This window comes from Eriocheir sinensis, unplaced genomic scaffold (assembly GCF_024679095.1).
Source record: "Eriocheir sinensis breed Jianghai 21 unplaced genomic scaffold, ASM2467909v1 Scaffold694, whole genome shotgun sequence".
In the NCBI taxonomy this organism is placed as follows: domain Eukaryota; kingdom Metazoa; phylum Arthropoda; class Malacostraca; order Decapoda; family Varunidae; genus Eriocheir; species Eriocheir sinensis.
The window spans coordinates 213,042-233,639 of record NW_026112047.1 but is presented as its reverse complement, the minus strand read 5'-3'; the positions used below and the strand labels follow the sequence as shown (position 1 = coordinate 233,639).

Sequence of the window (20,598 nt, the reverse complement as noted above, 5' to 3'; positions counted from 1 at the left end):
GGTGTGTGTGTGTGTGTGTCTCTGGAAGGGTCGCTACTTCCCCTCTGCACCCCCCATGTTACTCCCTCCCCCCATACTCCCAATCCACTCCCTCTGCTCCCTCCGTTATCTTCTAGCTCTTCCTCACGTTCGCCCTCCCTCACGATTCTTCCTCCTGTCCTTCTCTATCATTCCTTCACCTATACTCCCAATCCTCCTCTTCTCCCGCCTTCTTAGGGGAGGCGGTGTCTGAGTGGTTAGCGTGTGGGCTTGGCGTCCCGTGGGTTCGCGTCCCGCCCACTGCCACAAGCTGGGATTTTTCAGTCACCGCCGAGTGGCATAAGACTACCAACATGCTGTCCTGAAAACCACCCATCAACCCGAACTTTAGATTTTCTCTCTAAAAAGAGGATCAAATATGAGTTCCGGGGGACAGCATGACCCAAGCAAGATGGCGCCACTGTAAAGACTTGCCTGCGCCAGAACGGGTTGGGGCAGACCCTTCCACACCAGTTCCCTGTTTGTCCCCCTTTTACTCCTACTCTGCTAATCATGTAACTCCCTATCCTACCTCACCCTCCACTCTCTCCCATCATCTCCAGCTTCCTCCCTTTTTACTCCACTCTCTTACCCTCACTCCCTCCCCTATCCTTTCTTATCCTCTCCCACCTCCACTCTTTTTATTTTACTCTCTAACTAACTTACCTTCATCCTCCTATCCTTTCCTTCCTCTCCTCCTCCCCTTTTCTCTACACTCTCTTACCTCCAGTCCCTCTCTTATTTTCTCCCTAACCGGCCTCTTGCAGACTCCTTACGTTCTTATGTTCTTATGTTCCCCTTTTAACTGCACTCTCCTCCCACTCCTATCCTCCTCTTCCCCTTTTTTCTCCTCTCCCGTCCTCGTTCCGCAAGGATGCTCACCGCACTGATTAGATTACTAGCCCAGTAATCTCGCTCCTTAACCATAACTATTGCCTCGTTGAAGGGCGTGAGTGGCATGTGGCGTGTCTCCGCAACCTTGAAAAACTTAGGTCCACATTCTTAAACGTATCGAACTCCCATTACGACTTTTCCCCAAGGCCGCAGGGAAGATTAAATGGGTTTTGATGGGTCAGCTTTCCCGTTCAAGGCGCAGAAATCGTGTAAAACTATCACTAGGATCACAAAACAGTCCATGAAAAAACAGTGTATTGAGGTGTCGAGACGTTTAAAATTATGGACCTTAGTGTGTTTAGCAACTTTTATCTCACTATTGATCCCGCCGGTTCTTGACGTAATCTTGTTTATATGGAAGGTACTTAGTGGCGAGCGGTTTTTACAGGTTTTGTATCATTGAAAAAGTATATAAAACGACTGTCTTGTGTTTCTTCTTTATCTTCTTGGATTTTGTTACTTGTGTGGGACGATGCATTATGGGACGTTATTTCGTAGTAGTAGTAGTAGTAGTAGTAGTAGTAGTAGTAGTAGTAGTAGTGCTAGTAGTAGTAGTAGTAATAGTAGTAGTAGTAGTAGTAGTAGTAGTAGTAGTAGTAGTAGTAGCAGTAATGACAGTAGTAGTGACAGTAGTAGTAGTAGTAGTAGTAATAGTAGTAGTAGTAATAATGATAAAAGAGCAATGTTTTCATATGATACGAGGTTTTCTTGGGCATATTTTGAAATTACTTTGTGAAAACGGAAAAAAGAGAGGAAAAAAAGGAAAAAAACAGAACAGAAAAGAGAACAGAAATATAGATGAAATACAACGATAGACAAAAAATAGATTAAGGACCCGAGACAACACGAGAGGAGATAAAAAATCCCCCCCCCCCCCCCTTCGGTCACTAGTCCTAGCCGCCTTGCGTAAAAGTTTGGTGAAATACGACACGCTTCTCCCCTAGACTACTTCGAAAGCTGGTACGTAAGTCATCATAGAATAAATGCTCGCAGTTTTCCATTGCTAATTATTATACTTTGTGCTAATTTTCAGCAGATAAATATGTATATCTGACCAAGTTTAAACGGGGATGGGGCTGAAGGGTGAGAGGGGTGTCCTTCGTAACTTGCATTTTGGAGAGAGAAGGGAAATCATCATCAACGAGGCAAGAGAGAGAAAGTAAATTCGCAAAAATAGGAGAGAAGAGGAGAGAAAAAGAAATATGAAACCAGGGAAGAGAGGAAAAGCGTCAATAAAAGGAAAAAATGGAAAAAGAAACGAGGCTAGAGGAAAGGTAAAAAAAATATAAAGAGAGAAGAAAAAGAAAAGAAGATGAGAAGATGGAGGAGAGAGGAGAAAAAGAATCATATGAGGAAAAGATAAATGACTCAAATAAAAGAAACTAAAAACGCGTATTAAAGAGAAGAGAGACGGAGACAACAGAGAGGAAAAAAGGAAAAAAACAAAACAGAAAAGAGAAGAGAAATAGAAATGAACTACCACGATACATAGAATAGATAAAATGACCCCGAAACAACACGAGAGGAGAGAAAAACAACGCCCTTCCTCCCTCGGTCACTCCCTCGCTCACCCTTCACTAAGCTTCTTCAGAGATAAGCGCGTGCCGGCGACGATATACAGCTCGAGTTGGCTCAGCAGCGTGACATAAGCTGGGCTGCGCTATCTCTGGAGTGCTCCACGGCCTGATAGCGCTACATTGAGGGAGACTGCAGGAAAGTGACCCTAGAAAAACTATCGCTGGTTACGTAAAGGAAGAAAATATGCAGCTAATGGATTTGATTAAAGTACATAGATAAGCTTCTGATATTTGTTTCGTTATTTTACCTGAAGGGCTTAACCCGGTAGCAGCGACGGGCCAAATTTAGGGCTTTACCGTGTAGCAACGACGGGCCAAATTTGTGCCATGATATAAACCCCCAAAAATAGATGATACATATACATAATCTGATCACAAATGCTTTGATATATATTATGGAATTGTTTGTGTGAGGGGTGATTTTTTCTCATTTTTCTCGCTTGGAGGGACCATTAAGAAACATGATCCCCGCTGCTACCGGGTTAAATTGATTTGCAAATTTGTTTTACCGTTAGAGAATTATGCACTTGAAGTTAAAATAAAGCACGTAGAAGAGCTTTTAATTTTCCTCTTATATTTGAAGGATCACTTAGCGTAATTCTGAGTGGGCATCACGATTAGAGTATTTTCCACAACGCCCCTTGGTTAGTTTCGAAGCTACAGACAAGCCTCTTCACTTAGAGACCACATAGCCGTAGGGAGATTGGAAATATGCGACCGGGCCCCAAGGTGTAGATTTTATTTTTTATTTATTTATTTATTTTTTTTATTATTATTATTTTTTTTTTTTACAGCAAAGGAGACAGAATTGCTCGCCGTGCTGTACACCTGCTTTGAATAATTAAGTGAAAGTCATAAAGGTGCCACGGAAGAGAACGAATAGCAGGAATGTGCTTGATATTATGGCCTTTACTGTATCATTCTTCTTTGTTTTATTGCTTCTGTCATTCGTCCTTTATTTATGGTTGCTGTGGTTCGTGACTAATGGCTTCCTGCACTTAAGCTCCAGAGGACTTTGCAATGCTTTGTTATTCATGAGAGAAATGCATGTTCCCTCATATTCTCATAGTAATTTGTTATTCCTGCAGTTTGAGAAATTCACGACAAGACTTCCTACGTATATTCAAGTTAACCCTTCCGCTGCGATTGGCACGGATTTGGCCTTCACTGGTAGCCAGGTAACACATACTCCCAGGTCTTTCTCTGCCTCTGTGGTGGAGAGTGGAGAGTTTCCCATGTGGTATTGGTGTGCTGGATATCCCCTCCCAATGTGCATGACTTTACATTTTTCTTTGTTGAACTGTAGCAGCCACTCTTTGTTCCATTCCTGTAGCTTAGTGATGTCTTCTTGTAGGAAATCTGCAGTCAAGTGGTTAAGGAAGAATGTGGATTATGTTTTTGTTGTTTGTATCGTTGAACTTCATGACAAATTCCATGCTACACCAACGTAACTTGTAAGGATAAGGTGACGAGGTACGATAGCGTCCTTGTGTGTTATCCTTCTCCTCTTCTTCGTCTTCTTTCTTCCTCCTCTATAGTTTCTTACGCTTATTTTTTCCCCTCTCGTTTTCTCTCTTAGTTTTCCTCCTTTTTTGGGGGTCTGTTATGTTCTTCCTCCTCCTCTTCCTCTCTGCAGTTTCTTGGTCTCCTCATTTTTTTCCCCCCTTTCGTATTCTCTTTCTAGTTTTCTTCTTTTCTGGGGGTCTATTTTGTTCTTCCTCCTCCTCTGTAGTTCTCTGTTCTACTCATTTTTCCCTCTCTCGTTTACTCTTCCTAGTTTTCCTTCTTTTCCTTTTTGGGGGTCTATTTTGTTCTTCCTCCTCCTCTGTAGTTCCCTGTTCTCCTCATTTTTCCCTCTCTCGTTTACTCTTCCTAGTTTTTCTTCTTTTCTTGGTATCTATTAAATGTCTTCCCTTAACTGATGGCAGGAACAAATAAAGGATACCGTGGCACTATACTGACGCCAACATGCTTCCTGGTACTGAGATTAGTCAACGTATCCAACAGACAAGATGATGAAATGATAATCAAGGTCTACGAGGCAGTTTCTTGCAGCAGTTCTCTTTTCTTCGTCACAGTCCTTCACGCAGCGCAGCATAAACACACTGCATATACTTATGGTTTAATTGGCATGATAATTACCCTAAGCTGGAAAAGCATTACTACTACAACTACTACTATTACTACTACTACTACTACCACCACCACTACTACTACCACCACCACTACTATTACTACTACTACTACTACTACTACTACTACTACTACTACTACCACTACTACCACCACTAATGTTATCGTTCACATCTTTACAAGGAAGACCTGTAACGGATCCCAGCTGTTCCTAATTAAACACACACAGACACACACACACACACACACACACACACACACACACGTACTAGCACAGCACGCCTCCGCCTCCGCCGCCGCCGCCGCTTCTCCGAGTGTCACGTTACACCTGTCCTGGATGGAGCCTTTTCTCTCTCTCTCTCTACCCTTCCGCCTCCACCTCCTCCCCCTCAGTTCCCCTCCGGCTCTTGTGACGTGAGGAGCTTGTCACTTCCTTCCTCCCGTGCTTGTCTGCTCTCGTGTAATGAGTGACACTTAACTACTTCATAAAAACCTCAGATACTTTCGAAGCTCAACATCATCATCTTCCCTCAAAGGACCGCGGAGACGCCTCGATGCCGCGGACCACGTGAATTACCTCTGAGAACTATATACGTGCAGCGGAAAGTGATTAGGAAAGCAATTAGTGAACGTCCGGTTTACAGGTAGGTGATGAGGCTGGTTAATTCTTGCATTAGGGAGATGAACAGCACAAGGATGAGTGGAGATGCTGGTTACCTCTTGCATTAGGGAGTTGGACAGCACAGGGATGAAAGAGTGGAGATGCTGGATAATTCTTGCATTAGGGAGCTGGATAGCACAGTGATGACAGAGTGGAGATGCTGGTTAACTCTTGCATTAGGGAGTTGGATAGCACTGGGATGAAAGATTGGAGATGCTGGTTAACTCTTGCATCAGGGAGTTGGATAGCACTGGGATGAAAGATTGGAGATGCTGGCTAACTCTTGTATTAGGGAGTTAGACAGCACGGAAATGAAAGAGTGGAGATGCCGGTTACCTCTTGCATTAAGTAGTTGGACGGCTGCACAGGGATGAAAGTGGAGATGCCGGTTAACTCTTGCATTAGGAAGTTGGACAGCACAGGGATGACAGAGTGGAAATGCTGGTTAACTCTTGCATTATGAAGTTGGGCAGCACAGGGATGAAAGAGTAGAGATTAGTGATTAGTGTGTCTGAGTGTATGGGGAGGGGGGGGGGAGCATTCATACCACGCTCAACAAGGTGACGGTCCCTCATACTCTTCCCACACGAACTACCTTAAGGCTCTCTGGTCATTCATGGGCCTCAGCGATTACTATATCATTGCTTCATAAGATTTACTCCGCTATAGCCAGGCCGTTAACAAAGCTATTAAAGGGTTAGTCCACTTGGTTTTCTCTTTGCTACTCACGACAGTTGTTTTTGCTCCCATCTTTTTTATTTGATTCCTATTACGGTATCGTCATTCTTTTAACGCTCAGTAAGAAAAGTGTAAATGAGCGCTCCAAGGAATGAGTTAATGCGAGCGCCTATCGTGATTTCATTCTCCACGTTACTGGAATCCATGTCGTAATGCACATATACCTTACTTAAGAACAAGAACACTGGATAGATAATATGATGAAAGATTTACGTGCGCAGCTGACTGGGCATCATTTAGTCCTGAATTGAGAGGCTTCGACCCGTGTCAGGCTTCACACGATGGTCCAGTCGTGTAGATCGCCCGTTGCCTTGTTGCATGTCTGATGACCTGTACCTCCTTGATCTTGCTAGAGAAGTAGGAGGAGGAGAAGAAGAAGAGCATAGAACCTCCTGATAAAGCGTTGAATTATGAGTCATACTCCTAAACACATCGGCGTCCAAGCACACACATTTGACAAGGCTTTCGTAAGGGTTTGGGGCATTTCCAGTGGTAGTTTTGTGACCCTGGTGGTAGTCTGACTATTCCTCTGTACCATTAAAGTGAAAAATACTTGTTTGAACTCGATTAACGTCCTTTTTGGCCTTTAAAAATAGTTCTTGTGTGAGAGAAAACGCCTAATACAGACCAAACCCTCAAGCTGCATGCACTTTACAATGACTTATAGTAGGATGGCAGTAGAGGCTGTCATTCAACCCGTATAGTGGATCACGCAGTATTCTTAACCCATACAGAAAACTTAGACAGCCAAGAAGAGAGTATAGAAGTGCTGTCGAGGCTGTCTTTTAACCAGTAAGATGGATCACGCTGTATTGTTAACCCATATAGAAAAGTTAGACACCCAAGAAGAGAGTATAGAAGTGCTGTAGAGGATTTTAACCACTAAGATGGATCACGCTGTATTATTAACCCATATAGAAAGGTAGACAATCAAGAATAGAGTATGGAAGTGCTGTAGAGGATTTTAACTACTAAGATGGATCACGCTGTATTGTTAACCCATATAGAAACGTTGACAATCAAGAATAGAGTGTAGAAGTAGAAGAGCTGTAGAGACTCGTTCAACCCGTGTAGTCGATCGCGGAATATTCTTAACCAATATGAGAAAGTTAGAGACCCAAGAAGCAGGTGTCACGCCGCCGAGCAGTGCGCAGCGACACCCCTAGCGGAGCCCCTGCTAAGCCGCGGCAGCAGGGGTAGGGGTGGGTGGGTGGCTCCCCCGCCCCCCTGCCGCCGTGAGCCAGAAGCGTGACGGGGTAACCTGAGGAACACGTCACACCCCTCCGCCCGCGACCCTCCCTCCTTGCCTCCCTTCCTCCTCACCGCCCTCCCTGCCCCTTCCATCCTCCCTCTCTCCATGCCTTCCGAACTTCCCTCCCTCCCTCCTTACCTGCCCCTCTGCTTTTCCCTCCCATGATACCCCCACTTCTTCCCGCCCGACCCCTTGTCCTCCTCCTCCTCTTCCTCTTCCTCTTCCCTCTCTCCTTCCCATCCCTCTCGCCCACGTTCTCTCCCTCCTCCTTCTCCCTCTCCCCCCTTCCTTCCCTCCCTCCTCCTCTTTCTCCCTCTCTTCCCCTCAGCCCCCCCTCCCTTCCTTCCTGCCCTCCTCTCACCTCTCCCTCCTCCTCCTCCTCCTCCTCCTTCTCCCAGCCCTTGTCCTTCATTATCTAGGCCATATAATTCCCTTTTTAGCGCCCTGTCCTAGAGATTTTATGCCCTTGTCAAGTCTGTAGTTTCCATTCCCCTTCCTCCTACTCCTGTTACCTCTCCTCCTCCTCCTCCTCCTCTTCGTAAAAGCAGGTGGTAGTCTCGTTATAGTGCAAAAAAGGCTTGATGTTAACGATTTTGTGTTCCTCTTCCTTGCTATTCTTTGTTTCTTTTCATCGTTGTGCTTCCTCGTTGTCTCTGTTGTTGTTGTTGTTGTTGTCGTCTTCGTCCGTTGGTGTGTGTGTGTGTGTGTGTGTGTGTGTGTGTGTGTGTGTGTGTGTGTGTGTGTGTGTGTGTGTGTGTGTGTGTGACTGAGACAGACAGACAGAAAGAAAGTCGAAAATATAAAGAAATAAATGAGGATAAAGAATGAAAGAAAGGAGGGTAGGAGGGTAGTCGGTGGTGGTGCTGGTTGAGTGAGTCTTCAGTTTCACACACAGGAAATGCCGAGTCTACCCACCTGTCGGAAAGTAATCATTGAAGACAACACCTGAGCGAGTCACCTGAGAGATTACCTTTCATTATTAGATCTCGTGATATCGTTTTTTTCGAGTTTTGTAAAGTTTTTGAATGGAGAGAGAGAGAGAGAGAGAGAGAGAGAGAGAGAGAGAGAGAGAGAGAGAGAGAGAGAGAGAGAGAGAGAGAGAGAGAGAGAGAGAGGTCTAGATATGTTCAGCGTGTTACTTTGTTTTTCAATGCGCAATACTACATTAGAGAGAAAAAAGGAGAAAAGATTAAAAAATACAAATCCTAGCGGGAAACATTTATAAAGCGCAGTGTTTTATTGAAGAGAAAAAGATAGCGGAAAATATATATATAAAAAATTTGTATAAGGAGACAAGCACTAGCCGGCAATCATTTACACAGGGCAATATATCAATGAAAGGTGAAAAGGAAAGAAAAATACATATAACCAGAGCATAAGGAGACAAAACTGAGAGGCAAATACAAAGGTAGACACCGAGAGCAGACAGGCCAGGCAGACTCAGGATCAGGCGCGGGACTCAGACAGCGCCAGGTCGTCGCCGCTGTGGCTGGCCGGCGCGCGGACGAGACGAGAGACGCAGCGCCGCCCACACCGCGACCCGAACAGTTAGAGGCCTTGCTTGCTGTCCTCCGTCGTGAACCTCTCCGTCACCTCCTCCTGCGGGAACAGATTAGCAGTGATGTGAGCTGCCAGGGTCGAGGGCAGGACCGTCGCGTCTAACTTTATGAAGCTTAGAAAAGGTCGCGTCAGCTTAGCGAAATACCTTGTTCCTTGTCCTCTCGGTTTGTTGTTGTTGTTGTTGTTGTTGATGATGCTGTTGTTGTTGCTATATTGGTGTACAGGCATTGACTTTTTATCCCCCAATTTCCTTTTCTCATTATCTTTTTCTTCTTTGTTCTCATTTCACATTTTTATCCATTCTGATTTAACATTTTTCTATCTTTTTCACTCTATTCTCTATTCTCATTTTCACTATTTTTTTTCGATTTTCCGTTTTTAGTCCATTTTCATTTCCATTTCTCTTCCATAACACAGACTGAAGCAGAAGCCGAAGGAGGAAGAGAAGGAGGAAGAGGAAGAGGAAGAAGTTGACCAGGTGACGGAGGACGAAGAAGTTGACCTGGTGACCGAGGAGGAGGAAGAGGAAGAAGCTGACCTGGTGACCGAGGAGGAGGAAGAGGAAGAAGAAGGTGACCAGTTGACCGAAAAGGAGGATGAAGAAGTTGACCAGGTGACCGAGGAAGAGGAAGAAGTTGACCAGTTGACCGAGGAGGAGGAAGAAGGTACCAGTTGACCGAGGGAGAGGAGGAAGAGGAATAAGTTGACCAAGTGACCCCAACAAGCGACCCAGCGCCACCACCTGTTGACCTGCCTCTCCCTCCCTCCCCTGCCTCCTCACCATGACCTCCTCCTCCCCCGGGTCCTCCTCCTCCCTCAGAGCCCGCACCTTCTGCCTCGCCTTCGTCCTGCTCCTTAATCAGCACACAGGTAAGTAACGTTCATCTCCCTTACCTGGTGATATGATGCTGCTGAGATAATTAGTTTCCTTTTGTCTAGTCTTTTTAACTTCATTTTTTCATCTTTTGTACGATAAGAAATCAGCTTTTTTTAACTTTTTACTTTCTTACTCTCAGTGTTTCTTTAGTTTCTCTATTTTTGCTTCTCTCTCTCCCTATCTATTTCTATATCTCTCTCTATCTTTCCTTTTCTTCTATCCTTCTATCTCTCATATTTCTCTACTTCTTTCTCTCTCCATCTCTATCCAACAGTTCATCTCTCCATCACTTTTTGCGGACATTGAACTATCTTCCCCTCGTAGATAAAAGCATAGATTAGCAGAGATAACATTCCTCGTTCTAATCACCTTCCCAACAAGCTGACCTGTTACATAATCATCGCCATACTTGAGTACTCTGCATCCCTTATCTCTGTACTCTACCTGTCATTCTGTTGTTTTATCCTCGAGGTAATTTCGCTGCAGTGAGGTAAACGCTTCCCACTTACGTAAGCAAAGTACCTACACATGCTTAGTAGTTATTATGCTGTGTCGCTTCCTCCCACCCGTGTCATCTGTCTCTTATCACACTTCTAAGAACATTTAGGGTCGTATTATAAGATATTTCGTCACCCAAGAACACCTATTTGACAAGGCTTTCGTAGGAGTTGTGGGCATTTCCAGGGGTAGTTTTATGATCCTGGTGGTAGTGTGACCCTTCTTCTGTACCATGAACCCGAAGAAACACTCATTAGAACCTGGCTGACCCCCTATTTGACCTTTAGAAATAGCTGATGTGAAGCGAAAGTATCTTATAATACCGATCTTAATCTCGTACTATCTGCACCCAGACTCATAAAGGATCAAGTGCAATGCCAAAACACATAATACTAAAAACAACAACATAAAGATTCGTATAAAGAGAATATAAAAGGGCCAGAGGAATTCCTAGGAAGTGGATGGAAATGCATAATGGAAAATTTAGGAGACGAAAACATCACAACAAAAAATACGAAACAGACCACAGTGGAGGAGAAGGTTCAAACGCAACAAATACTCCGCTTGGGATAATTATGGTAAAAATAAAATAAAAAGAAACATAAAAAAAAGATGCTTAAAGACGAAAAATATAGTTAAAATGATGTTGCAAATACTCCTCTTTCTGCACTGGACATCGCAAAAGGTTCCTCACCAAATATAAGATGACATTCGATTTTTATATATATGTTACTTTCTCTTATGAGGCACTCTTCTACCTGCATTTTCTAGTATATGGCCTCTACCTCTACCTCTTACCACATCTTCCTCGTCTGTAGCTGCGACAAGCGTTACCATATCCCATAACAGCATGTCTCTAGAATATCATCGCCCTTACTTTAGCCCTTACCACATGTTACTCGTCTGTGGCGCCGGCAAGCACTCGCGCCGCCCCTAACACAGCTTACTAAGTAGATGGGTCACGGCCCTTATGACACGAAACCCAAGACGGCTTTGATATCGAAAACCGCACCAGAGACCCGACAGCGCCGTCCTAAGCCGCGCGTCCCGTGAACCGGTTGCTGAGGAGGAGGAGGAAGAGGAGGTGAGAGAGGGGAGGGTAAGGGAGAAGAAGGAGGCAAAGAGAGAGTAAAGAGAGGGAAAATATAAATAAGGGGAGAGAGAAGGAGACTGTGTAGGAGTTAGAGAAGGGAGGAAGTAAAAATAGCTATGGAAAAAGAGGTAAAAATTCGAGAGAAGAAAGAAAGAGGAAGTAGAAGGATAGAGGGTTAAAGATGTGAAGATAGAAAGGAGGACGGAGGGGGAAAGAGGGAGGGAATTATAAGGAAGAAGGAGGGAGAAAGGAGGAGGAAGGGAGAGAGGAGGAGGGAGGGAGAGAGAAGGAAGAAGAGAGAGAGGAGGAAGACTCTTTTCATCGTCCTCTGCACCTCTTGTTGTTGTGTGCGTGTGTGTGTGTGTGTGTGTGTGTGTGTGTGTGTGTGTGTGTGTGTGTGTGTGTGTGTGTGTGTGTGTGTGTGTGTGTATGTGTGTGTGTACGTTATGGCCCACGACTCACCCCCCCTTCCCCACCGCCACCACATATGCACGTGATCAGAGTAGTTTTTCAAGGTATGTTTATTATAACTTGAGTTCCGAGGAGTGTTTCGCTGCCTACTCAACTTACTCTCCTTCTTGTGACACGTAGAAGAATTATCTGCGTCGGAGGCTGTTCAGTCCAATTGCATGCATGTATGTATGTATGAATGTATGTATGTATGTATGTATCTTCTGCAGGGTGTGCGGGCGAAGGGTTCCAGCGGTTTTTGGTGACGCCGGAGAGCCTGGTGGCGCGGGAGGGCGAGGACGTGACCCTGCGCTGCGTCGTCCAGAACCAGCGAGGCAAAGTGCAGTGGACCAAGGACGGCTTCGCTCTGGGTCAGTATCCTCAACGTCTTTCCTTCCCGTTTTAGAACCATGACCTTCCTCTTGCACAATTCCTCTCTTCACTCTTCTTTAGATTAGCTTTGTGCCTTAGAGCTCATGTTTACTTCTAACCTAAGCGGGTTTTGTTCTGTCATATTCTTATACGTTATAAAAACCTAATGATAACTTGATATGCGGTTCACTAATGACTAATTAATTCATGTTTAGCTTTACCCCCAATGCTATGAGTGCTTACTTTGTCTTAATGACCAAATTCTTACTTTCTAACTAGCAAATGCAAGGCTAAGAATCAATCGTAATAAGTAAAGAGTTTGTTTTGTAACTAATAAATTATCCACGGTGCTTAGGGCCATATTTTTAAACATTTCTGCGCCCAAGAACACGTAATTTACTAGTCTTTCGTTGGAGTTTAGGGCCTTTCCAGGGGTACTTTTATGACCCTGGTGGTAGTCTGAGCCTTCTTCTGTACCGTGAACCTAAAAGAACACTCATTAGAACTCGATTAACCTCCTTTTTAGCCTTTGGAAATAGTGTTTGTGAGGGGTGGGAGCATCTGACAATACCAACCTTAGAATTTTACCCAAGCCGCCACCACTCTTGCGGGAATCCTAACTTCGTCTCAGCCTCACCTTTATCGAGACTCCTAACTGGATTCCAGGGTTTCACCGGGACGTGCCAGGGTACCCGCGCTACACATACCTCGGAGACCCCGCCAGAGGGCAGCACCACCTCTCCATCACCAGCGTGGCGCCCTCAGACGCTGGGGAGTACCAGTGCCAGGTGGGGCCAACGGTCTCCAACCCCCCCATTTGGGCCGCCGCGAACCTCAGCGTCGTGCGTAAGTTGACAGAACGAACATTGACCGACGTTAGAACAAAGAAGCAAACCTAATCGTCCCAATCTTACCTAACTAACCTCTTATTTAATGGATAGAACATAAGTAAATCGATTACAGAAAAAAAAAACTTGCCTAACATAATATAAACTGGCTCTATGATTTATTTTGTGGCAGTAATCCTAGTTATAAGAGCCTCGCTATCCAATTTTTCGATTTTAAAATGTTCATGGGAGAATGGGTCTGAACAAAGTTACACGGAATATTATTACATATATTAGGTCAACCCGAGAAGATAAAAAAAATCACTGAAATTTCAATTATACATAAAATCTTAAGTATTTACATAGTATCTACAAAGGACAAATGGTGAACAACATGTCTCCAGGAAAACATGCTCACGACCGAGAGAGCCCGGGTTCGATTCCCGGGCGGAGTGGAAAAAATTTGGCGGCTTTTCCGATACCCTACGCCCCTGTCTACCCAGCAGTGAATGGGTACCAGGTATTAATCGGTGGTTGTGTCCCGTCTCCTGGGATCTGTTCTGCTCTCCTATAATTCCTTCCCCCTTCTGTCTCTCTCCGGCATATGACCACAGATGTTGCGCCGACTAAGCAAAACTTTCCAACTTTCCAGGAAAACATTGCTTGCCAAGTTAGGAAATAAATGTCAGGTCTTAAGACTAAGCCGGACCCCCTTCCCTTCTCTCCCCATGGCCAGTTCCCCCCCGCGGCATCAGCCTCGTGGGCCAGAGTGACGGCTCGGCTGTGGAGGTGGTGGCCGGCGCCTCGCTCACCCTCCGCTGCCGTGTGGCTGACGCGCGCCCGCCGCCAACCCTCCTCTGGTACCTGGACGAGAAGCAGCTCCCGAAAGGTGGGTTCAGGCAGGGCTGGTGCAATCATGGAACCCTATAAGGAACTGTATTATACTATGACGATGTTCGCCCCTAAATAGTTCGTTAAATAGATAGTTTGTTATCAGTATTCGTCCTAAGGTTAGTGTGATTGATATTTTCTTGAGTTTCTTAAGATTAAAAGGTAGAGCAGAGAAGTCAATCCCAAGGCAGCTTTACAAATAAGTGAATAAAGATCGTTCAGCACATGATTCACCCCTACAGCCCAGGGGCCGGATTCATCAAGCCACTACAAGACCGGTCGTTGGTAAATCTTTAAGTAAATCTGTCCTCTACGAATGATCCTTGTGTTTCGGCTGCTCCGATGACAATGAATGAAGTACTGGCCTGGTCGACACTTCTTTCATTGCCATTGGAGTCGCCTTAAGATCAAGAGCGTTCCTAGATGATGAAGTTACCAGAAGACTTACCAACAACAAGTCTCGTAAGTGGTTTGATGAATCCGGCCTCAGTACTGCAGCATTGTTTCTCCCCAGACCAGGTGGACTCCCAGGTGGTGCGGTCGGTGGTGCCTCACAGATGGAGTGTGCGGAGCAAGGTCACGCTGCAGCCCCGCACTCAGGACGACGGGGCGCGGGTCATATGCCGCGTGCTGCACCCGGGCCTGGAGGGCGGCGGGGCGCTGGCCACCTCCGTGACGCTCTCTGTCCTGCGTGAGTGTCCGCGTCAGACTGATAACGAGGCAGCGACAAGTAGAGGGAACACACACACACACACAAAAAAAAAAAAAAAAAAAATAATAATAATAATAATAATAATAATAATAATAATAATAATAATAATAATAATGAATAAAATAAAAATAAAAAATAAAAATAAAAATAAATAAATAAACAAACACAAACAGACAAACGTAGCTATCACTCAGCAAGCAAGCTATGTAACTTTAAATCATCTTTATGCTTAGACTAAAACATATTGAATTTATTCCCCTGTACTAAGAGAAACAGATAGATAGACAGATACATCGCTTACTGATCCCATCGATGAAATGCAGTACAAAAAGAACAGATATCGTACAAGTAGCTGTTAGTAGTAGTAGACCATAAAAGAATACTATAATATTATGCAGCAACTTACACCGAGATGGTACAGGAGCTCACCCGACTTACTCATCGCTCCGCCAGACCCGCCGGGGCCGCCCTCCATCAGGGGCCTGGCAGAGGGGGACACGCTGCGGGCGGGGGAGCGAAGGAACCTGACCTGCACCTGTCCAGGAGGCAACCCTCGCCCCTCCCTCATCTGGTACCGTGCTGGCCGCCTCTTCGACGACTCCTACACATCAGTAGTGCAGGAGCAAGGCGTCCTCACCGTCAACACACTCGATCTGCTGGCGACGGAGGCTGACGACGGTGTGGTGCTTGAGTGCAGGGCTGCCAGCGACCTCCTGCACCTGCCGCTCACTGCTAACATCTCGCTCTCTGTCTACTGTGAGTGCTGCAATCTCCCGTCATCATCGTTAATGTGTTTTATTTTTTCTATGTGCAAATTCGTATCACTGACAGAATCAATAATGGTCGTGGGAAGTGCAGCAAACACTTAAACTTTATCACCGTCATGAGTGTCTTGAGGTTTGCACATAGGACAAGGTATCATCATCACATAAATGAGACCTGCATTGTGTGCCACAGATGGGCCGACGGCGGTGCGGGTGAGCGGGCCGGCGCGGGCTGAGGAGGGCCAGTCCGTGGCGCTGCGCTGCGAGACGTCGCCCTCAAGCCCGCCGTCTTCCATCACGTGGCGCGTCAACGGTGAGTGGTGGCAGTTGGCGAAAGGAAATGTCATATTTCCTCAAAAAAAATTAGGAACTTAACGTTTCCTATTCCAAGCAATTTTCAAAACTTTGCTAAATGCTCCTTGCTAAATTATGCGTATAGGAATTAAACATTGCTGGCATCAGGACACAGGGCAAAGCATGTCGATATATAAGGTTAAAAATAAGAAAAAATTAGATCATTAGAAACATTATATAATTGGAAGGTCCACCGTATGTATATAAAAAGTATTATCTGCCATGATGGAGCATATAAATACATTTTCAAGAGACTACCAAAGTGGATGGACTGTCGTATCTATTAAACATTAAGAAGGCCTATTTGGATATCATAAGTTTTACAGTTTGTCGAAGGTAACGCATTTCCTAGATCAACTCCACTGCAACTTCTTTCAGGGGAGGAAGTGTCTTCGGCCAACGCTGTGGTGAAGCAGGCGCCTTCCGGGGGTTGGGTGACCTCCTCCAGGCTGGTGTGGCAGGTGGAGGGGCCGTGGCAGGGCCAGGCGCCGCGCCAGCTGTCGGTGGAGTGTGGGGCCAGCCACCAGTCCCTGCGGCAGGCGCCTCACCACACGCTCCTCATCACCCTCGTCAGTCAGTGCTCCCTCACCACTCACTGTACCATCTTTTTATTTTTTCAGTAGCACATTTTCTCTCATAGACCTTGACTTTTTCTGGAGTTTTTGTTTTTTGTTCGGGAATATTTTTCTAATTGATCATTATCACCAAAGAAGTCCCGCGAAATTATTTTCTAATCAAACTACGTGTATGTTCCTTTGGCGCCTTGGCAATTTGTCAGGCTTCTTTTGAGTAATGTAAACATGGCTGGATCACCCCGTAGACTTTTCCACGTCGCTATCTAGGCAACGTTCCGCCTGTAACACAATGTTTGTCTTATGGACATCGAAAAGTTGGTGACAATTTAGTGAAAATCTTGCTGAAAACCATTCTTCTGATAAGGCTTTGGATGCTAAATGTGGCAGGAGATTTCCCGAGATTCTGAAAATGTTGAACTGATACGCGTAGCCAACGTAAACATTGTGCATAACACAGAAATTGTTACGTTCGCTCCAGAAAGCTGCTGGAAATTTTTCGTAGCTAACTCTTGTGTTGTTTTGTTACTAAATACGAACATTTGGAGGACGGATCACAGTGCTATGACTACTACTAGCCTACTACTACTGATGATAATGATGATAATAATATCCTACAGCCTCCGTATTAGTAAGCAAACACACACCACCGAAGCACCAGGTGGCGGGGCTCTGCTCGACTTGACACGTGCTCCATGTTCAGGCGGTGGTCATAAACATGGTGGTCACTGGTTGAACACTGTTTACTCATTATGGTACAGTTTATTTTCGTGCAGATCCTCATGAGTGTCTCCCCCTAGAGCCAGCCGGTGCCCCCGTGCTGGGCGGCGAGGTGCTGCAGCCGGTGGTGGCGGGCAGCTCCGTGGCGGTGACCTGCGCCAGCCCAAACAGCCTGCCGCAGACCTCCATCAGGTGAGAAGCCAGCGTTATCATGCTTATTTCTTACCGTTTCACCACTTTCCGGGAGGTTTGAAGGTTAGTAAAAGACATGACAACAGAAGAGCAATAAGTAGGAAACGCGAAATGGAAGGGTGCATAAAGTAAATCTATCAAAAAAATCTATTTGAAGTATTAATACACCTGTGGCTTATACTGTGTGTGGTTCAGGATCTACCACGGCGGGAGGATCGTGGCGTCCCGGCTGGAGCACACCCCGGCCATCACCCAGGCCCGGGGCAGGGTGAGGGTCAACCCGCCGGACAACGACTCAGAGATCAAGTGTGAGGTGGTCAGCCCGGCCAGCACCAAGCCAAAGGTCACCTCCACCTGGCTCTCCGTCCTGTGTAAGTGACCCCCCCAAAAATATTAAAAATTTCACCTCTCGATAATATAGTGATTTTTTTTCCTAGGTTAATCTTAAGGATCACCACTCCAAACCAATATTCGTAGTAATTTAGCACGTGAAAGAATTAATATTATAATGCATTTTCATAAACGTTTTACCTTGGGGAGGGGCCAGGGGGGCAAGCCTCGTTAATTATAAAGTTGGGTGGCTTGGATTTTCTTAGTCCATTGTTATTGTTTCATGAGCGTAAGCCCAGGCCCTGTAAAACTACAACTAGGTAAATACATGGTCATTACACCTTGCCTCCCCCTCCCCAGTTCCACCCAGGGAGCTGATGGGTTCTCTAGAGCCTGAGGTGGCACAGGAGGGGTCCCAGGTTACTCTCACCTGCCTCACCTCGTCCAGCAACCCCCCCGCTAATCTCACCTGGACGTCCCAAGGCTCACCGCCCCCCATGGCCACCACCACCACCGCCCCGGCAGCCTTTGGGGGCACAAGTACGAGGTGGGAATGAAGCTTTGAAAGAGGAAATGCTTGAAAGATTGATTGATTGAAGGAATAACTGCTCTTATAGCTGATAACATTTTTTTTTGTTTTTGTTTTGTTTTTACAGCAGAGTCGGTTCAAGGGCATAAAAAAAAAGGTAACAAATGTGAAAAAAAGCCTGTTACTCACTGCTCCTAAAAAGAGTTGGTGGCCCTAATAGTTTTACTGATGGTATTTTTTTTATTAATATTATACTTCTGTGTGTGGGTATGAGTGTAGTGTGTGTACCTGAGTAGCTTTATCGCCAATGTCTCTGCTTTTCTTTTATATATACTTTCGTGACCACCAAACCTAAACCTCTGATAATTACAAGATAGTATTAACCCGGTAGCTGCGGGGATCATGCTTCTTAAATGCCCCTCTATGCGAATTAATGAGAAAAAATCATCACTCACACAAACCATTTCGTAATAAATATCAACACATTTGTGATCAGTTTATGCATCATCTATTTTGGGGGGGTTTATATCATGGTAAAAATTTGGCCCGTCACTGGTACACGGTAAAGCCACAAATTTGGCCCGTCGCTGGTACATGGTAAAGCCACAAATTTGGCCCGTCGCTGGTACATGGTAAAGCCACAAATTTGGCTCGTCGCTGGTACATGGTAAAGCCACAAATTTGGCTCGTTGCTGGTACATGGTAAAGCCACAAATTTGGCCCGTCGCTGGTACATGGTAAAGCCACAAATTTGGCCCGTCACTGGTACACGGTAAAGCCACAAATTTGGCTCGTCGCTGGTACATGGTAAAGCCACAAATTTGGCCCGTCACTGGTACACGGTAAAGCCACAAATTTGGCCCATCGCTGGTACACGGTAAAGCCACAAATTTGGCCCATTGCTGCTACCGGGTTAATATGACAGAAATGAGCACCAAGTTCATGCACAGTTTTAGCGTATCCCTCCAATTTCACATTTTTTTCATGATTTATATTTAGCGTTCATATTGTGCTACATGAGATGATGGTAATGGGGCTGGTGGTGCAGGTCTGAGGTGGTGATGGTGGTGCAGGCCCTGGACCACGAGAGGCGCCTGTCGTGTGAGGCGGATAACGGCTTCGGCTCATCCCTGCATAAGAGCTTTGTCCTGAATGTCCTGCGTGAGTACCCACTTAAAGACACATTTATAGAAACTCATTTATTTGTATTATTTGTTTCTCTATTCCCCGCGAAATAAAGTGGTTACCATATTACAAGAATCTTCAGTATACTACTTACGATTTCACAACTCTCTCACAACTCATTTATTAGTATTATTTGTTTCTCTGTTCCACGCATTACACTTTTGACAAGTAATTTTGTCTCTCCAACATAGCATTGGAAAAAAGGATAACTTGATATGCTCAGATGTGGATAGTGAGTAACTCTATTAGTCTGCTCTAGTGACTGTCAAATCAATGTTCACCCTATGTTAATATCATTTTTTTATCACTAATCTCTGTATCATGGCAGCATAAGGCGAGTACTTGTCTTTTTAACTTTTGGGGTCCTATGGTATGCTGCCCCATCTTCATTCTGTGGGCTTGGGTTCGATTCTCAGCACTCAGGAGCATTATACTCGTACATATTTTAATACATAAATGGTATTGATTGGAAACTACCTCTCCCCTCCCCACAGACGCTCCTGTGTGGCGAGAAAAGCCGCTGCAGCAAGTGGATGTGTGGGAGGGCGAAGACGTCTCCATCACTGCCAGCGCCTCGGCCAACCCCGGACCCGTCAGGTAAGGGGCCGTGACTCTGCCAAACATATCCCATAGAGAAGTGGCATGTTGCATTGTCCCTCACCGCCTTCCCTCCCTGGCAGGTACTGGTGGCGGCGCGGGGAGGAGACCCTCGTGGGGGCGGGAGGAGCACTGCGTCTAGGGTCTGCCGTGAGGAGCATGGCCGGGAACTACTCCATCAGCGCCTACAGCCAGCGCGGGGCCATCAACACCTCCTTCTTCCTCAACGTGCAGTGTGAGTAATTGTTATGAGAAGGACTTTTGTGTTGACTAATTAATGCATTCTTTTGATAATTAGGGTTTGTTTACCAAGAGACCATATTCCTTCAGCCTCCCAGATAACTTTTTGGGTGGGTCAGTTCTGTTGATAGAACTTACCTGGTTTTCCTTACAACCCAGTCAGTTGCAGCCTTGTGGTAGTAGATAGTCTATGAAAATGGCATCTTTTTTTCTTTTCTTTTCTTTTCTTTTTTTACAGCACAGAGAGCAACTCAAGGGCAACAAAAAGAAGATGTAAAAAAACAAACAGCCCACCAACTGTTGTTCTCATATAGCGATAAGTATAGAGTGGCCAAACGAGAGGTCAATTTCGGATGGAGAGGTGTCTTGATACACTCTTCTTGATAGAGGTCAAGTCATAGGCAGGAGGAAATTTATGTTTAAACAATTTATTTCTACCATTGGCATGTGTCAGAGGGTATCATTGATTTTTTTGGACTTGACTTTGAGCAAAATCTTATCAGAAATCAAGTTCAACACCTGATTTCTCTTTATACTGGACTGCAATTACTGCCTCGTATCA

At 45.4% G+C, this 20,598-nt stretch overlaps 1 protein-coding gene across 1 annotated transcript in view; it reads left to right on the top strand.

The window, feature by feature from the left end:
• Positions 1-5,032: 5,032 nt before the first annotated feature.
• Positions 5,033-20,598, top strand: part of LOC126993875 (nephrin-like) — a 28,697-nt gene continuing 13,131 nt past the window's right edge. The window contains exons 1-15 of the mRNA XM_050853011.1: positions 5,033-5,266; positions 9,251-9,703; positions 11,982-12,122; positions 12,790-12,969; positions 13,687-13,839; positions 14,356-14,532; positions 15,007-15,309; positions 15,511-15,630; positions 16,050-16,244; positions 17,044-17,155; positions 17,351-17,526; positions 17,846-18,032; positions 19,063-19,175; positions 19,694-19,796; positions 19,880-20,031. Of these exons, the coding sequence (XP_050708968.1) occupies positions 9,616-9,703; positions 11,982-12,122; positions 12,790-12,969; positions 13,687-13,839; positions 14,356-14,532; positions 15,007-15,309; positions 15,511-15,630; positions 16,050-16,244; positions 17,044-17,155; positions 17,351-17,526; positions 17,846-18,032; positions 19,063-19,175; positions 19,694-19,796; positions 19,880-20,031 (2,200 nt within the window). The 5' untranslated portion in view covers positions 5,033-5,266; positions 9,251-9,615. The remainder of the gene's footprint in view (positions 5,267-9,250; positions 9,704-11,981; positions 12,123-12,789; positions 12,970-13,686; positions 13,840-14,355; positions 14,533-15,006; positions 15,310-15,510; positions 15,631-16,049; positions 16,245-17,043; positions 17,156-17,350; positions 17,527-17,845; positions 18,033-19,062; positions 19,176-19,693; positions 19,797-19,879; positions 20,032-20,598) is intronic.